At 45.3% G+C, this 17885-nt stretch overlaps 1 protein-coding gene across 1 annotated transcript in view; it reads right to left on the bottom strand.

The window, feature by feature from the left end:
• Positions 1-17: 17 nt before the first annotated feature.
• LOC311124809 (phosphatidylinositol-3-phosphatase SAC1-A-like) overlaps positions 18-17885 on the bottom strand; it is a 30867-nt gene continuing 12999 nt past the window's right edge. The window contains exons 5-20 of the mRNA XM_084198905.1: positions 17258-17407; positions 14784-14843; positions 14512-14545; positions 14029-14130; positions 13707-13792; positions 13177-13263; positions 12969-13037; positions 12776-12855; positions 12355-12453; positions 8154-8292; positions 7269-7338; positions 6661-6733; positions 4171-4264; positions 3808-3900; positions 3241-3298; positions 18-2144 (exon numbers count right to left, since the gene is read on the bottom strand). Of these exons, the coding sequence (XP_084055031.1) occupies positions 2008-2144; positions 3241-3298; positions 3808-3900; positions 4171-4264; positions 6661-6733; positions 7269-7338; positions 8154-8292; positions 12355-12453; positions 12776-12855; positions 12969-13037; positions 13177-13263; positions 13707-13792; positions 14029-14130; positions 14512-14545; positions 14784-14843; positions 17258-17407 (1431 nt within the window). The 3' untranslated portion in view covers positions 18-2007. The remainder of the gene's footprint in view (positions 2145-3240; positions 3299-3807; positions 3901-4170; positions 4265-6660; positions 6734-7268; positions 7339-8153; positions 8293-12354; positions 12454-12775; positions 12856-12968; positions 13038-13176; positions 13264-13706; positions 13793-14028; positions 14131-14511; positions 14546-14783; positions 14844-17257; positions 17408-17885) is intronic.

Below are 17885 nucleotides of genomic sequence, written 5' to 3'. Positions count from 1 at the left end.
AAAAAATATTCACCAGGCAAATCATACACCTTTAAAATGCTGTTGACTCACACAGAAGATCAGGTAAACATTTCTAAATTCTCACTCAGACAAAAATCACTACTTGATCTTTACATTTAGTATAGACTTTGCAAATAAGTGCTCAGCGTACAATCTCATTGTAAAATATATAGCATCTATAATTACAAGGATATGTTCATGGAAACACAGACATAACGGTATCAAAGTAGACAAGCTTGAGTTGGTCCTCCCCTCTTTGTAGTTACCACTGCCCAGCTAGAATAAATATTAATTCTAGCATATTAACTAAAACATAATTCTAATTGAGCTAAAACTTATTTTGTAGTAAATCACTGGCAGATTACAATAATACATTCTAAGGAGCAATGGAATTGCAATTACGTTCAAAAATATTTATGCAATGACCTCCACTTCTGTATTTAGAATAAGTACTCAACACTGCATATGCAAGATGGAAATATTCAGAGCTACAAAACAATCTATTGAATACAGAAAGTCTGGGGAAAAAAGCCTGAAAACCATTAAGATTATAAATCATATTCAAACATATTCACGATAACAAGGAATGGTTATGTCCACTCCCTCAATCATGGAGGGGCAAGCTTGTAAGAGTAGAGGTCTAACGTGTGGTTTTAAATTCTGTATCTGGAGCATAACAATCCCAAATTACTGTGAGAGGTCAACAAGAAAACACTGACAAGTCAAGGTTATTAGGACAGAACTATGATATGGTGACTACCCTTTAACCAACATCATAAACTGGGTGGTTCCAGCCCTGAATGCTGATTGGCTGAAAGCCGTGGTATATCAGATCGTATACCATGGGTAGGACACATTTTTTTTTTTATACTGCTCTAATTACGTTGGTAACCAGTTTATAATAGCAATAAGGCACCTCGGGGGGTTTGTGGTATATGGCTTTGCGTTGCGTCGTGCCTAAGAACAACCCTTAGCCGTGGTATATTGGCCATATACCACACCCCCTCGGGCCTTATTGCTTAAATGAATTAACAACATCTCACACCGCTCAGATCACATACTATGTGCAACTTATTTCATGTTCACCCAAAGTGCCAAAACAAGATGGTAAGATAAGCAAGAAACCCTTACTTAAAAATAGAATCATAATAAATACTACTGCATGATTTAAGTTCATAATAGGAATACATTGTCCCCCCCGACCCCCACGTCATTCTTCTCTAGGAGAACTAGCTAGTTTAGATGTTCTTTAAATTAGTCGTTTAGTAAGGCTTATTTAGTAAGGCTTACATTCAAGAGAACAACTAAAACATGTTATCTTTCTAAACGATGTACCCCAGTCATTCTAGTGCATGTGAAAGTGCCAAACGTTTCTCTGTAGATTCCTATTGTTTAAAAGACATCACTGCATTATAATTACAGTAAACAGAAACGTTAAAACCAAAGAAACCATTAATTAATGTATAACAAGAATATTGAACATTGTCTTGTTTTTAAGTTGCTTTCATGGAAAATGAAGAATTCTGCTGCAATTCACTAAAGTGCCATCAAAAGTTTTCTGAGACCTCTGTAATAACTAACTATTACCATATGCCTTCAGTTGGTTAAACCATAACCAAGGTTGACCGAACGTACACCAACCTTGTCCAACACAGAGAAATTAAACATAATAAAAGGTCAGTATACATCATGATCTAAGGAATGTGGGATAGGAAGGAAGTGAAGGAGGCCAGAGTCTGATAGGAGACTGTAGAGTTCAGAGCGGCTTCAGTGGGTTAGAGTAGAAACCCCAATGGAAACTCTAAGGCGCTGTCCCAAATGGCACCCTATTCCAGTGCACTATATAGGGAATAGGGTGCCATTTGGGATGCTCCCTAGGAGGACAGTGTGGAGAGCAGCAGGTCAGTACAGTGTCCGAGCCTCAAGCAGCCGGGAGGAAGAAGAGTTGGATGAAGATGAAGAGGTATAGGAGTCCGCTGGGCCGAGCTGCTTTCCACAAACACACATTCAGTCCATCTTCTCTTTCTGCACCAGTTTGGGGGCGTCCACAAAGTCACGGCCGTTGAAGACTATGACGGCAGCGGTGACTGCAGCAGCAGTGCCCCAGAACAACACGTACGCCAGGGTCTCAGTCCACGTGTCACCTGGGAAAGAGAGAGGGACACCACTCGTCAGATACAAAGAGACAGAGAGGGACACTCGTCAGATAACAACACATATCAAAGACACAAAGAGACAGAGGGATACCACTTGTCAGAGAACAACACATATCAAGGACACAAAGAGACAGAGGGGGACACAGAGACAGAGGGGGACACTTGTCAGAGAACAACACATATCAAGGACACAAAGAGACAGAGGGGGACACTTGTCAGAGAACAACAAATATCAAGGATACAAAGAGACAGAGGGGGACACTTGTCAGAGAACAACAAATATCAAGGACACAGAGACACAGATGGGGACACCACTCGTCAGAGAACAACACATATCAAGGACACAGAGACAGAGGGGGACACAGAGACAGAGGGGGACACTTGTCAGAGAACAACACATATCAAGGACACAAAGAGACAGAGGGGGACACTTGTCAGAGAACAACAAATATCAAGGATACAAAGAGACAGAGGGGGACACTTGTCAGAGAACAACACATATCAAGGACACAGAGACAGAGGGGGACACTCGTCAGAGAACAACACATATCAAGGACATAAAGAGACAGAGGGGGACACAGAGACAGAGGGGGACACAGAGACAGAGGGGGACACCACTTGTCAGAGAACAACACATATCAAGGACACAAAGAGACAGAGGGGGACACCACTCGTCAGAGAACAACACATATCAAGGACACAAAGAGACAGAGGGACACCACTCGTTAGAGAACAACACATATCAAGGACACAGAGACAGAGGGGGACACAGAGACAGAGGGGGACACTTGTCAGAGAACAACACATATCAAGGACACAAAGAGACAGAGGGGGACACCACTCGTCAGAGAACAACACATATCAAGGACACAAAGAGACAGAGGGGGACACTTGTCAGAGACCATAACAAATTTATACATTTTTGTGACCAGAGATGAAACATTTTAAGGATATAGACAAAAACAGAACAAGCTAGCATGCCCTTGTGTCCTGAGGTTAATATGGCTAGAGTTAAAAGTTAAAAGGCTAAAATGTTCCTTTAGACAAGGGGTTGTCAGATGGAGATCAACAGTGGTTTTCTTACCAGCCATGAGGAGGCAGATGATACACATAGAGAACGCCACCACCATGATGATGGGCAGCTGCAAGACAAAGATGACTAAAATATATTATTCGTAGTTTGGGGGGGGGGGGGGGAAGCAGAACTCGGTATTAAAATGGAGGAGAGTACCAGAGATTTAGTCGTGTAAAGTGAATCACAAAACATGATGATCAGTCTTGGCATCCTGAGTGGTGCCAGGACATCCCAAAAAGGCCTCTCCCCACTTCTCACCCCTATAATAAATCCCTTTACATGTACATATTACCTCAATTACCTCGACTAACCTGTGCCCCGCACATTGACTCTGTACCGGTACCCCCTGTTCATAGCCTCGCTACTGTTATTTTTACTGCTGCTCTTTAATTTTCTACTTATCTATTTTTTACTTAACACTTATTTTTCTTAAAACTGCATTGTTGGTTAAGGGCTTGTAAGTAAGCATTTCACTGAAAAGGCCTACACACCGGTTGTATTCGGCGCATGTGACAAATACAATTTTGATTTGATTTTGATTTGATTACTACTGTGAGATGGGGAGAGGCAACTGACCGTGAGGAACTTCCAGTCCTTCTGGATGCGGAGTGGAGTGGGTCCGTCTGTTTCATCAACAGCGTAGTTTCCAAGGAACAAATCAATGGAATCCTGGAGACAAGAAACACAAATACTATTTTATTTACTCTTTAAAGGACACAGCGAAATATCTCCATGTCTCTCTACAAAAACATGGATGAAGAATTATGTTCAGTTTTTGTAAAATTATGATTTTAGAGGAAAACGATATTGGTCTATAGCAGCAAATGTATCAACTACACAGTAGATATCTGATTATTTATTGCTGTGACTACCTTATGTAGTTCACCAAAGGAACACGTCCCTTTTTCTAGGCCTTTAAACTGAAAAAATCAGACGTACTTGTCGGAAGCCGTCAGAGAAGTTGTTCTTGTAGTAGCGAATGGCAGAGTTGACTCCGTCCATCACCAGGCCCATCTGCGTCCTCTTCCCTGTCCTGGCGGAGGACAGGAAACAACAACCATCAATAACAGACACTGTCAACACAACAATGAGTGATACAGTCACCAGCAAGCAAGTAGCCAGACTGTCTGCCCTAATGTCCACGTAGCAACACTAATGGCATCAATCTGCTGAAGGAGAAATAACATCCATCAACAGCTCGTGGCCACACGGAGATTATCCACCAACCAGCTAGTACCTAGCTCCCGAGTGGCGCAGTGGTCTAAGGCGCCGCATCGCAGTGCTAACTGTGCCACTAGAGATCCTGGTTCGAATCCAGGCTCTGTCGTGGCCGGCCGCGACCGGGAGACCCATGGGGCGGCGCACAATTGGCCCAGCGTCGTCCAGGGTAGGGGAGGGAATGGCCGGCAGGGATGTAGCTCAGTTGGTAGAGCATGGCGTTTGCAAACGCCAGGGTTGTGGGTTCGATTCCCACGGGGGGCCAGTATGAAAAAATATATATATGCACTCACTTAACTGTAAGTCACTCTGGATAAGAGCGTCTGCTAAATGACTAAAATGTAAATGTAAAAATGTAGACAGTCTGCATAGAAATGAAAGAAAAGTGACTTCAAATTGAAGCCACACAACCAACAGTTGACCTCCAAACACACGAGCACAGTCTCTGGAGACATGCAGGCCTGTATATATTTCAGAGGTCAGAGGTACACTGACATGCAGGCCTGTATACAGTGCCTTCATAAAGTATTCATACCCCTTGACTTATTCCGCATTGTGTTGTGTTACAGCCTGAATTAAAAAAAGGATTAAATTGATTTTCTCTCTCTCACCCATCTACACACAATACTCCATAATGACAAAGTGAAAACATGTTTGTAGAAATGTTTGCAAATGTATTGAAAATAAAATACATAAATATCTAATTTACATAAGCATTCACACCCATGAGTCAATACTTTGTAGAAGCACCTTTGGCACCAATTACAGCTGTGAGTGTTTCTGGGTAAGTCTCTAAGAGCTGGATTGTGCAACATTTACCCATGATTTTTTTCAAAATTCTTCAAGCTTTGTCAAATTGCTAGACAACCATTTTCAAGTCTTGCCATAGATTTTCAAGTAGATTTAAGTCAAAACTAACTCAGCCACTCAGGAACATTCTTGGTAAGCAACTCCAGTGTAGATTTGGCCTTGTGTTTTAGGTTATTGTACTGCTGAAAGGTGAATTAATCTCCCGGTGTCTGATGGAAAGCAGACTGAACCAGGTTTTCCTCTAGGATTTTGCCTGTGCTTAGCTCCATTCCGATGATTTTATATCCTGAGAAACTCCCCAGTCCTTAACGATTAGAAGCATACCGAGTGGGTACGGGCTCCCGAGTGGCGCAGCAGTCGAAGGCACTGCATCTCAGTGCTTGAGGCGTCACTACAGACCCCCCTGGTTCGATTCCAGGCTGTATCACAACCGGCCGTGATTGGGAGTCCCATAGGGCGGCGCACAATTGGCCCAGCGTCGTCCGGGTTTGGCCGGTGTAGGCCGTCATTGTAAATAAGAATTTGTTCTTAACTGACTTGCCTAGTTAAATAAAGGTTACAAAAAAAATGAAAATACCCATAACATGATGCAGCCACCAATATGCTTGAAAATATAGAGAGTGGTACTCAGTAATGTGTTTTATTGGATTTACCCCAAACATAACACTTTGTATTCAGGACAAAAAGTGAAAGGTTAGTATTGTGGAGTAACTACAATTTTGTTGATCCGTACTCAGTTTTCTCCTATCACAGCCATTAAACTCTGTAACTGTTTTAAAGTCACCATTGGCCTCATGGTGAACTCCTTGAGCGGTTTCCTTCCTCTCCGGCAACTGAGTTAGGAAGGATGCCTGTATCTTTGTAGTGACTGGGTGTATTGATACACCATCCAAGGTGTACTTAATAACTTTACCATGCTCAAAAGGGATATTCAAATGTCTGCTTTTTTTTTTTAACCATCTACCAATAGGTGCCCTTCTTTGCGAGGCATTGGAAAACATCCCTGGTCTTTGTGGTTGAATCTGTGCTTGAAATTCACTGCTCGACCGAGGGACTTTACAGATAATTGTATGTGTGGGGTACAGAGATGAGGTAGTCATTCAAAAATCATGTTAAACACTATTATTGCACACAGAGTGAGTCCATGCAACTTATTATGAGACTTGTTAAGCAAATGTTTACTCCTGAACTTATTTAGGCTTGTCATAACAAAGGGGTTGAATACTTATTGATTCAAGACATTTCAGCTTTTCATTTTTAATTAATTTGTAAAAAATAATTTGACATTATGGGGTATTGTGTGTAGGCTAGTGACACAAAATCTAAATTTAATCCATTTGAATTCAGGCTGTAACACAATACTTTCTGAAGGCAGCAGCACACCGAAACGCATTTCTATACCTTGTGAAGTCAGTCTTCAGGGCTCCTGTACCAGCGTACTGTTTGGCGCATGCGTTGGCATTATCAGCCCAAGCTAACACAGAAAACAGACAGACATTATTAGCAGAGCAGTGTGACACACCAGACAGATCAACCTCATAGGACACTCAAAAGCTGCGTTCACACACTACACTTAGCCCAGGGTTGACAGCCTCCTTAGCCCGGGGCTGACAGCACCCTTAGCCCGGGGCTGACAGCACCCTTAGCCCGGGGCTGACAGCACCCTTAGCCCGGGGCTGACAGCCTCCTTAAGCCGGGGCTGACAGCCTCCTTAGCCCGGGGCTGACAGCCCCCTTAGCCCGGGGCTGACAGCACCCTTAGCCCGGGGCTGACAGCCTCCTTAAGCCGGGGCTGACAGCCCCCTTAGCCCGGGGCTGACAGCCCCCTTAGCCCGGGGCTGACAGCCTCCTTAAGCCGGGGCTGACAGCCTCCTTAGTCCAGTGCTGACAGCCCCCTTAGCCCGGGGCTAAGTTTAACCCAGGGTTAGTGATATCCCTGGCCTAAGAGAATGCAGTGTGAAAAGGCTTAAAGTAGCTGCCATTCATGTGCTGTAGAGGGTGGCCACTTACCATTCTTGTAGATCTTCTCGAAATCAGCCTGCTCCTCAATCCGCTGGGCCACATGCAGGACACCCATCCTCTGTGGACAAACACCAAACAAGCATACATAAGTCCATTTAGAAGGGGATAAGGTAGGACACTAGGGACAGGGCTCAGTCTTTCAGCTTGTTCTCTAAAAGAAACTGTCAATAATAATGTATCCAACTGTGTGAAACAGTAGCTACTGGTTGTCTTTGAGCAACCCTTTGTTCAACTCTCTGCCTCCCACCTATAACTTTCTTAGTTTGTTCTCTTATGGAACTGTCAGAATGATAACTCCCACAGTGTGCGAAACCAGGGGGTTTGAGGTACTCCGCCTGGTCGCTGAGTATCTGTCAAGAAATAATGGGTTTAAATACTACTGCAGAGCAGTGTGCAGGTTTTCCTTTTCTTCAAGTGATAATGAGTGCAACCCTCATAGCTCCTACCTGTGGCTGGGAATGTATAAATTAACATATTAGGCAGTAAAGGGTCCCTCTGAGTGTAAGTGTAACTCCCACACTCCTGCAGCTGGGACAGTATGGAGGTAGAATGGGGTACTCTGCCTGCTCCATCGGAGTGTACTGTCTAGCAAAAATAAGCGTATACCATCCACACACATGTAGCTGGGACTGTATGGAGCGGCGGGCCAGCTCTGGAGGACTTACTACCTGTAGCTGGGACTGTATGGAGCGGCGGGCCAGCTCTGGAGGACTTCCTACCTGTAGCTGGGACTGTATGGAGCGGCGGGCCAGCTCTGGAGGACTTCCTACCTGTAGCTGGGACTGTATGGAGCGGCGGGTCCAGCTCTGGAGGACTTCCTACCTGTAGCTGGGACTGTATGGAGCGGCGGGCCAGCTCTGGAGGACTTCCTACCTGTAGCTGGGACTGTATGGAGCGGCGGGCCAGCATGCTCTGAATGACGTTGGTGCGGTCCAGACAGTCCATGCAGTTACTGCGGAACGTCCCCTTCTGCTGGGACAACACCTTCCCCTCCGTGTCAACCATGAAGTAGCTGCAGGGAGACAGAGGGGTCAGTAGACGAGGCTAGGAGAACACATATCCTCAGAGCCAGTAACAGCACTGTAACGTTGGGACACCACCTAGCCCTCCGCTGCAGGGAGACAACAGAGGGGTCCATTTATAATAAAGACAAGGCTAGGGGTGTGTCCCAAATGGCACCCTATTCCCTATATAATGGCGCCGGAGGAGATGGCTGCTGTTTTACGGGCTCCTAACCAATTGTGCTATTGTGTGTGTGTTTTTTCGCGTTGTCTGTAACTTATTTTGTACATAATTGTTTCTGCCACCGTCTCTTATGACCGTAAAGAGCATCTGGATATCAGAACAGTGATTATTCACCTCGTACTGGACGAAGATTTATTCTTTAACTAGGTCGGACGCGAAGGATTACTTCACCCAAATCCCCGTCATTCGCATGAAAAAGAGACAGAGATATAGGGGACCTAGGTCGGGGTGCCTTGTAAGAATTAGTCGGCGAGTGGGTAACCCGCCTCTACCATCCGTCCTATTGGCCAACGTGCAATCATTGGAGAATAAACTGGATGAGCTCCGATCAAGACTATCCTACCAACGGAACATTAAAAACTGTAATATCTTATGTTTCACCGAGTCGTGGCTGAACGACGACATGGACAACATACAACTAGCGGGCTATACGCTACATCGGCAGGATAGAACAGCTGCCTCCGGTAAGACAAGGGGTGGCGGTCTGTGTATATTTGTAAACAACAGCTGGTGCACGAAATGTAATACTAAGGAAGTCTCGAGGTTTTGCTCGCCTGAGGTAGAGTATCTCAGGAAGCTGTAGACCACACTATTTACCAAGAGAGTTTTCATCTATATTTTTCATAGCTGTCTATTTACCACCACAAACCGATGCTGGCACTAAGACCGCACTCAACGAGCTGTATAAGGCCATAAGCAAACAGGAAAATGCTTATCCAGAGGCGGCGCTCCCAGTGGCCGGGAACTTTAATGCAGGGAAACTTAAATTCGTTTTACCTCATTCTACCAGCATGTTACATGTGCAACCAGAGGAAAACAAACTCTAGACCACCTTTCCTCCACACACAGAGACGCATACAAAGCTCTCCCTCGCCCTCCATTTGGCAAATCTGACCATAACTCTATCCTCCTGATTCTTGCTTACAAGCAAAAACTAAAGCAGAAAGTACCAGTGACTCGCTTAATATGGAAGTGGTCAGATGACGCAGATGCTAAGCTACAGGACTATTTTGCTAGCACAGAATGCAATATGTTCCCGGGACTCATCCGATGGCATTGAGGAGTATACCACATCAGTCACCGGCTTAATCAATAAGTGCATCGATGACGTCGTCCCCACAGTGACCGTACGTACATACCCCAACCAGAAGCCATGGATTACATGCAACATCCGCACTGAGCTAAAGGGTAGAGCTGCCGCTTTCAAGGAGCGGGACTCTAACCCGGACGCTTATAAGAAATCCCACTATGCCCTCCGACGAACCATCAAACAGGCAAAGCATCAATACAGGACTAAGATTGAATCATACTACACCGGCTCCGACGCTCGTCGGATGTGGCAGGGCTTGAAAACTACTACGGACTACAACGGGAAGCACAGCCTCGAGCTGCCCAGTGACACGAGCCTATGCGTGCTTTGAGGCAAGCAACACAGAAGCATGCATGAGAGCACCAGCTGTTCCGGACGACTGTGTGATCACGCTCTCCATTGCCGATGTGAATAAGACCTTTAAACAGGTCAACATTCATAAGGCCGCAGGGCCAGACGGATTACAAAGACATATACTCCGAGCATGCGCTGACCAACTGGCAAGTGTCTTCACTGACATTTTCAACATGTCCCTGACTGAGTCTGTAATACCTACAATGTTTCAAGCAGACCACCATAGTCCCTGTGCCCAAGAACACCAAGGTAACCTGCCTAAATGACTACCAACCCGTAGTACTCATGTCTGTAGCCATGAAGTGCTTTGAAAGGCTGGTAATGGCTCACATCAACACCATTATCCCAGAAACCCCAGACCCACTCCAATTTGCATACCGCCCCAACAGATCCACAGATGACGCAATCTCTATTGCACTCCACACTGCCCTTTCCCACCTGGACAAAAGGAACACCTACGTGAGAATGCTATTCATTGACTACAGCTCAGTGTTCAACACCATAGTGCCCTCAAAGCTCATCACTAAGCTAAGGACCCTGGGACTAAACACCTCCCTCTGCAACTGGATCCTGGACTTCTAGACGGGCCGCCACCAGGTGGTAAGGGTAGGTAACAACACATCTGCCACGCTGATCCTCAACAAGAAGTCCCCTCAGGGGTGCGTACTCAGTCCCCTCCTGTACTCCCTGTTCACCCATGACTGCATGGCCAAGCACGACTCCAACACCATCATTAAGTTTGCCGACGACAACAGTGGTAGGCCTGATCACTGACAACAATGAGAGAGCCTATAGGGAGGAGGTCAGAGACCTGGCAGTGTGGTGCCAACCTCTCCCTCAACGTGATGAAGACAAAGGAGATGATCGTGGACTACAGGAAAAGGAGGGCCAAACAGGCCCCCATTAACATCGACAGGGCTGTAGTGGAGCGGGTCGAGAGTTTCAAGTTCCTTGGTGTCCACATCCCCAACAAACTATCATGGTCCAAACACACCAAGACAGTCATTCAGAGGGCACGACAACGCCTATTCCCCCTCAGGATACTGAAAAGATTAGGCATGGGTCCTCATATCCTCAAAAAGTTATACAGCTGCACCATCGAGAGCATCCTGACTGGTTTCATCACCGCCTGGTATTGAGGTCCTGGATGGCAGGAAGCTTGGCCCCAGGCGGTGATGCAACCTGTCAGGATGCTCTCGATGGTGCAGCTGTATAACTTTTTGAGGATATGAGGACCCATGCCTAATGTGTCAGAGGAAGGCCCAAAAAATTGCCAAAGTACTCCAGCCACCCTAGTCATAGACTGTTCTCTCTGCTACCACACGACAAGTGGTACCGGAGTGCCAAGTCTAGGTCCAAAAGACTTCTCAACAGCTTCTACCCCCAAGCCATAAGACTGCTGAACAGCTAATCATGGCTACCCGGACTATTTGCATTGACACCCCGTTACTGTTATGTTATTGTTGCTCTTTTATATTTGTTAATCTTTTTTTTTCTCCAGTTTATTTAGTAAATACTTTAACACTTATTTTTCTTAAAACTGCATTGTTGTTAAGGGCTTGTAAGTAAGCATTTCACTGTAAGGTCTACACCTGTTGTATTCGGCGCATGTGACAAATATAATTTGAGTTGATTTGATTTGTCTACTTGGGCCCTGGTCAAAACTAGTGCACTATGTATGGAATAGGGTTCCATTTGGGATGCAAGCCTGAACACATATGCCCAGAGGTTTTTCAGACGTCACTGACTGACTACTGTACTCACTGGTATTTTACCCTGAAGACAGACCAGACTGACTACCGTAATGTGATCACAGGTATGTTACCCTGAAGACAGACCAGACTGACTACCGTAATGTAATCACAGGTATGTTACCCTGAAGACAGACCAGACTGACTACCGGAATGTAATCACAGGTATGTTACCCTGAAGACAGACCAGACTGACTACCGTAATGTAATCACAGGTATGTTACCCTGAAGACAGACCAGACTGACTACTGTAATGTAATCACAGGTATGTTACCCTGAAGACAGACCAGACTGACTACCGTAATGTAATCACAGGTATGTTACCCTGAAGACAGACCAGACAGACTACCGTAATGTAATCACAGGTATGTTACCCTGAAGACAGACCAGACTGACTACTGGAATGTAATCACAGGTATGTTACCCTGAAGACAGACCAGACTGACTACTGTAATGTAATCACAGGTATTTTACCCTGAAGACACACCAGAGATAAAAGGGTAGAAAGGATGAATACGACCCTCTCCTTTGTGTTCATATGCCTATCCTCTTGCTAAGGAACTTAACTTGAGTCTTGTATGGTTGTGGGTGTAGACTAGCAGCTATTTAAAAAGGAGTCAATAGGGAGAAATACCTGTATTCATCTTGTGTCTCAGCTACATTGTCCACCAGGATATTCAGACGATCCCATCTCATCCGGCTGCACTCCTTGTGGAAGTCAAATGCTACGTACCTGCAGCCAATAGAAACAGCATGAATACACTAGATCCATCCATTCATCCATCCATTCATCCATCCATCCTCATCATTTTTACATTTAGCAGACGCTCTTATCCAGAGCGACTTACAGGAGCCATTAGGGTTAAGTGCCTTGCTTAAGGGCACAGACAGATTTTTCACCTAGTCGGCTCGGGGATTAGAACCAGCGACCTTTCGGTTACTGGCACAACGCTCTTACCCACTAAGCTACCTGCCGCCCATCTAAAAAGGTATAAATCACTCAAAATGCTAAGCCAGATGGGTGAGTGTTCAGGAGAGCGGTGGTCTGTTCCTACTTGATCATGCCGTTCTCCAAGCCAGTCGCCATCTTGGCAAAGGCTTGTTCCAGGGGCATCTCTGAACCCTTCTGGTTGACCTGGAGGAAAAAGAACACAATCTTATATCCATCTCTCTAATGCGTCTCTCTCACAATTATGTGACAAAGTGATGTTAGCCATTGTGAGGCTTAAAAAAAAATGAGGGGCCTACCAAGTTCAGAATGGTCTGCTTTCCATAGATGAGGACCTGGGAGTCAAAATGCCTCTGGAAGCCATCCATCTATGAAGACAGTTGGGGAAAAATGCGTTAATTGATGATTTGGTAGACAAAAGATCCACAGAGTGGGTTTACCTAACCTTTGACCTGTTGTACTGTAATGCAATAGAAAGAGGGAAACAGAAGATGTAAAATCCCTTACGTGATTGGTGTTGTTGCTGATCAGTGGCTTGGGCTTGTATTTCAGGTTGGGCCTCTGAGACCAGAAGAAGGGCATGGAGCCTCGTGTCTGTGGAGGGAAACAAACATTATCTGAAAAAAACTTTAAAAACGCTCTTATTTCTCTGGATTGGTTCAGAGCCTATTCAATAACTGGAACAACTACTACTTCTATTAATTCTACTACTACTATTTCTACGACTACTATTGCTGTTGTCTACTACTACAGTCTACTACTACTACTACTACTACTACTACTACTACTGCTTCTACTACTTCTACTACTACAACTACTACTACTACTACTACTACTGCTACTACTACTGCTACTACTACTACTACTACTGCTACTACTACTACTACTGCTACTACTACAGTCTACTACTACTGCTACTACTACTACTGCTACTACTTCTACTACTACTGCTACTACTACAGTCTACTACTACTACTACTACTGCTACTACTTCTACTACTACTACTACTACTGCTACTTCTACTTTTCAAACTCACCTGTACGAATGAAGCCCTCCCTCCATTGTACAGGACTATTTGCTCCGTCTCCACAAAGTTAGCAGCGTGGCCCTCAGAATCGATACCTGAGGAAAAAAACCGAATAATGATAATGAGAGAATGATTACGCATGTCCACGGGGCCATTACTGATTCAACATGCCAGTAATGCTGCTCAGTACAGTACAATGGCTGCGTACCCAATTGGCACCCTGTTCCCTATATAGTGCACTACTTTAGACCAGAGCCCTATGAGCCCTGGTCTAAAGTAGTGCACAACATAGGGAACAGGGTGCCAACTGGGACGTGGCCATGTGTCTTACCTCTGACGTAGTACCTGACCCCAGCCCTGAAGCAGCTCCTTCTGGATATGAGGATCCATTCAAAGATCTTCCCGTTGACACGGCACGGCTTCATCACAACGACTGGATCAGGCTCATCAAGGACCTCACATAATACACTGCTACAGCATCAGCCCATAGGCCAAGTTGTACCTAAGTCTGTGTCCCAAACTGCACCCTATCCCCTATATAGTCTGGTCAAAAGTAGTGCACTATATAGGGGATAGGATGCCGTTTGGGACGTAACCCTAAGTGGAGGATGTTATTGTTCTTGTACTCTAAGCAGAGGATGTTATTATTTATTTCCTGGCGACGGTTACCTAAAGTGCCCCTGAGGGAATGATTTAAGTTGCATTGAGTTGAAATTGGTTATTGGAACACTCAGAGAGACCCATTCAAACTCAACGTTCTGATTACTACTACACTAAGATCGGTGGGAGCAAAGCAAGACCATGCAAAGGATACATCCATGGACAACAGGGATCGCAAACCTGTGGAGCTGAAAGGGAATGAAAATATCACATTTAAACTGGATACATTTCAACAAGAAACAAAGGAGGAAGACTGTGGTCGTCTATAGTTATTGTTCAAACAAATATAGTTAATTTTGGAGGGGTAAGGTTGACGTTATCTTGTCCATATTCTAATACACTTACCTCTGGTACATTAGAATAAGAAACAAAGGAGGAAGGCTGTGGACATGTGTAATGTGTTATAAGGCATATCATCACACTCACCTCTGGCTGTGCAAGGAACTCTCTCAGGAGGCTTCCATTCCACACAAACCTCTGATCTGCCTAGAAACAGGAGAACCAATCAGTCAATCACAGACTCAATAAATCAATCCCTCAATCTATAGTGCCTTCAGAAAGTATTCACAACCCTTTTCTAGTGTTACAAAGTGGGATTATAATTGATTTAAATTGTCATTTTTGGTCAACGATCTACAAAAAAAAACAAATGTAAAAGTTTTTAAAAAATACTAACATTTTGTGTAATTAATGGGGGGAAAAACACTATCTCTTGATTACATACGTTTTCAACCGCATGAGTCAATACAAGTTAGAATCACCTTTGGCAGCGATTACAGCTGTGAGTCTTTCTGGGTAAGTCTAAGAGCTTTGCACACCTGGATTATACAAGATTTGCTCGTCATTCTTTTTAAAAAACGATTTAAGCTCTGTCAAGTTGATTGTTGCTTGACAGCCATTTTCAAGTCTTGCCATAGATTTTCAAGCAGATTTAAGTCAAAACTGTAACTAGGCCACTGAGAATGTCGTCTTGGTAAGCAACTCCAGTGTATATTTGGCCTTGTGTTTTAGCTAACTGTCCTGCTGAAAGGTGATTATGTCTCCCAGTGTCTGGTGGAAAGCAGAATGAACCAGGTTTTCCTCTAGGATTTTGCCTGTGTTTAGCTCTATTCCATTTATTTTTATCTTAAAAAACTCCCTATTCCTTGTCGATGAAAAGCATACCCATAACATGATGCAGCCACCACCATGCTTGAAAATATGAAGAGTGGTACTCAGTGATGTGTTGGATTTGCCCCAAACATAGCACTTTGTATTCAGGACAGGTTAATTGCTTTGCCATATTTTTTTGCAGTATTACTTTAGTGCCTAGTTGCAAACAGGATGCATGTTTTGGAATATTTTTTATTTTGTACAGGCTTCCTTCTTTTCTTCCTTCTTTTCACTCTGTCATTTATGTTAGTATTGTGGAGTAACTACAACGCTGTTGATCCATCCTCAGTTATCTCCTATCAAAGCCATTAAACTCTGTTTTAAAATCACCATTGGCCTTATGGTGAAATCTCTGAGCGGTTTCCTTCCCATCCGGCAACTAAGTTAGGAAGGGTGGCTGTATCTTTGTAAAGTCGTGTGAATAATTTCTGAAGGCACTGTATCTGTCAATCAGCCTGCAGTAAATTATCTCCATCAGTTTGAGCAGACAGTGGTGTGTGTGTGTGTGTGTTTACGTGAGTAAATGCTTCTGTGTGTGTGTGTGTACACGAGGGCAAGGTGACTAGTGTGGTTTACATGAATGGCAGGAGCCCAAACACCCCAGTGACACTCCTCCAATATGGATGAGAGAGGGATATCATCATCTAAGCCATTGTGATTGACTAGCTTGGTATGCAATAGGAGAAAACTCTGGCCCTGTCCAAAAACAACTGTTATGCTCCTAAAATAATCACTTCATGTAGATTTGAAAGAATCGGTTAGTTATAAGCAATATGGTGGTAGCTGCACCTTGCCCTCTGGATATGAGCAGTATGGTAAACTGTCTACCTCTATCAATCTTTCCAGGTCTGCACAAGAGCCTCGAGGGTTAGGTTGGGTCTAGGGTTGTTTCTGGACAGGGTCTTTGTTCCAGAGAAACAATAGTCATTTCTCACCCCCTCCTCCCCTACCCTCCTCCACACCTCCTCGCTCTCCCCTCCTACCCTCTTCCACACCTCCTCGCTCTCCCCTCCTACCCTCTTCCACACCTCCTCGCTCTCCCCTCCTACCCTCTTCCACACCTCCTCGCTCGCCCCTCCTACCCTCTTCCACACCTCCTCGCTCTCCCCTCCTACCCTCTTCCACACCTCCTCGCTCTCCCCTCCTACCCTCTTCCACATCTCCTCGCTCGCCCCTCCTACCCTCTTCCACACCTCCTCGCTCTCCCCTCCTACCCTCTTCCATACCTCCTCGCTCTCCCCTCCTACCCTCTTCCACACCTCCTCGCTCTCCCCTCCTACCCTCTTCCACACCTCCTCGCTCGCCCCTCCTACCCTCTTCCACACCTCCTCGCTCGCCCCTCCTACCCTCTTCCACACCTCCTCGCTCTCCCCTCCTACCCTCTTCGCTCTCCCCTCCTACCCTCTTCCACACCTCCTCACTCTCCCCTCCTACCCTCTTCCACACCTCCTCACTCTCCCCTCCTACCCTCTTCCACCCCCCCGCTCTCCTCTCTCTCCCCTTCCACACCCCCACCCTCTTTTCACACACCCTCTCCCCCTCTCTCTCCTCCCCTCTCTCTCCTCCTCTCTCTCCCCTCCTCATGCTCTCTCTCCCTCCCTCCCTCCCCCCTCTTCTCCTACCCTCTTTTCACACACCCTCTCCCCCTCTCTCTCCTCTATCTCCCCTCCTCTCTCTTGTCCTCTCTCTCTCTCTCTCTCCCCTCCTCCTCCTCTCTCTCCCTCTCTCCCTCCCCCCTCTTCTCCTACCCTCTCCAGCAGGCTCATCTCCTGGAAGTCGTGGCTGACGTTGGCCAGTCTCTGGAGGGTGTGGGTCAGGTCATAGTCAGTGCAGAAGTAGAATCCATCTGTAGTCAGCACGTTGTTAATCATGGACAGGAATGTCTTGTTGTCTTGCGTCTGGATGGGAGAAAATAGATTTTAGCTGGTTGGGCACAACTCATGACAGTGCAGTTTGCCGTTTTGTGTGTGTGTGAAAATGTGGAAAGAGAGGCTGTTAAGCCAAGGACTTTTCATATGAAATTAAACAGCATGCTTTATTTAGAAACATTGACAATAATCTTACTAGGTGACCTATAAACAAATTAAATACATCTGGCTAAAATACATCTGAACGGCATCAGATGTTCTGAAGTACTATTACAGCCCCGGTGGTTTCAAAATGGGGCCTCGTTATGCACGGTTGAAATCATCTCTTACATATTACAATAGCCCTCCGAGTTGATGGGTTTCATTCTAAACCTTGTCCACTTCACCTCCCTCCCAGAGTTTAGTGCACAACTTCTAATGATCTCTGCGTCCCAAATGGCTGCACCCTATTCCCTATGTGGTGCAGGTGACATTTGGGACGCAGCCGATGTCTAAAGGAAAGCCATAT

This window comes from Coregonus lavaretus (assembly GCF_964263955.1).
Source record: "Coregonus lavaretus genome assembly, contig: HAP1_SCAFFOLD_1121, whole genome shotgun sequence".
Classification (NCBI taxonomy): Eukaryota; Metazoa; Chordata; class Actinopteri; order Salmoniformes; family Salmonidae; genus Coregonus; species Coregonus lavaretus.
This window is presented reverse-complemented; position numbering and strand designations above follow the sequence as displayed.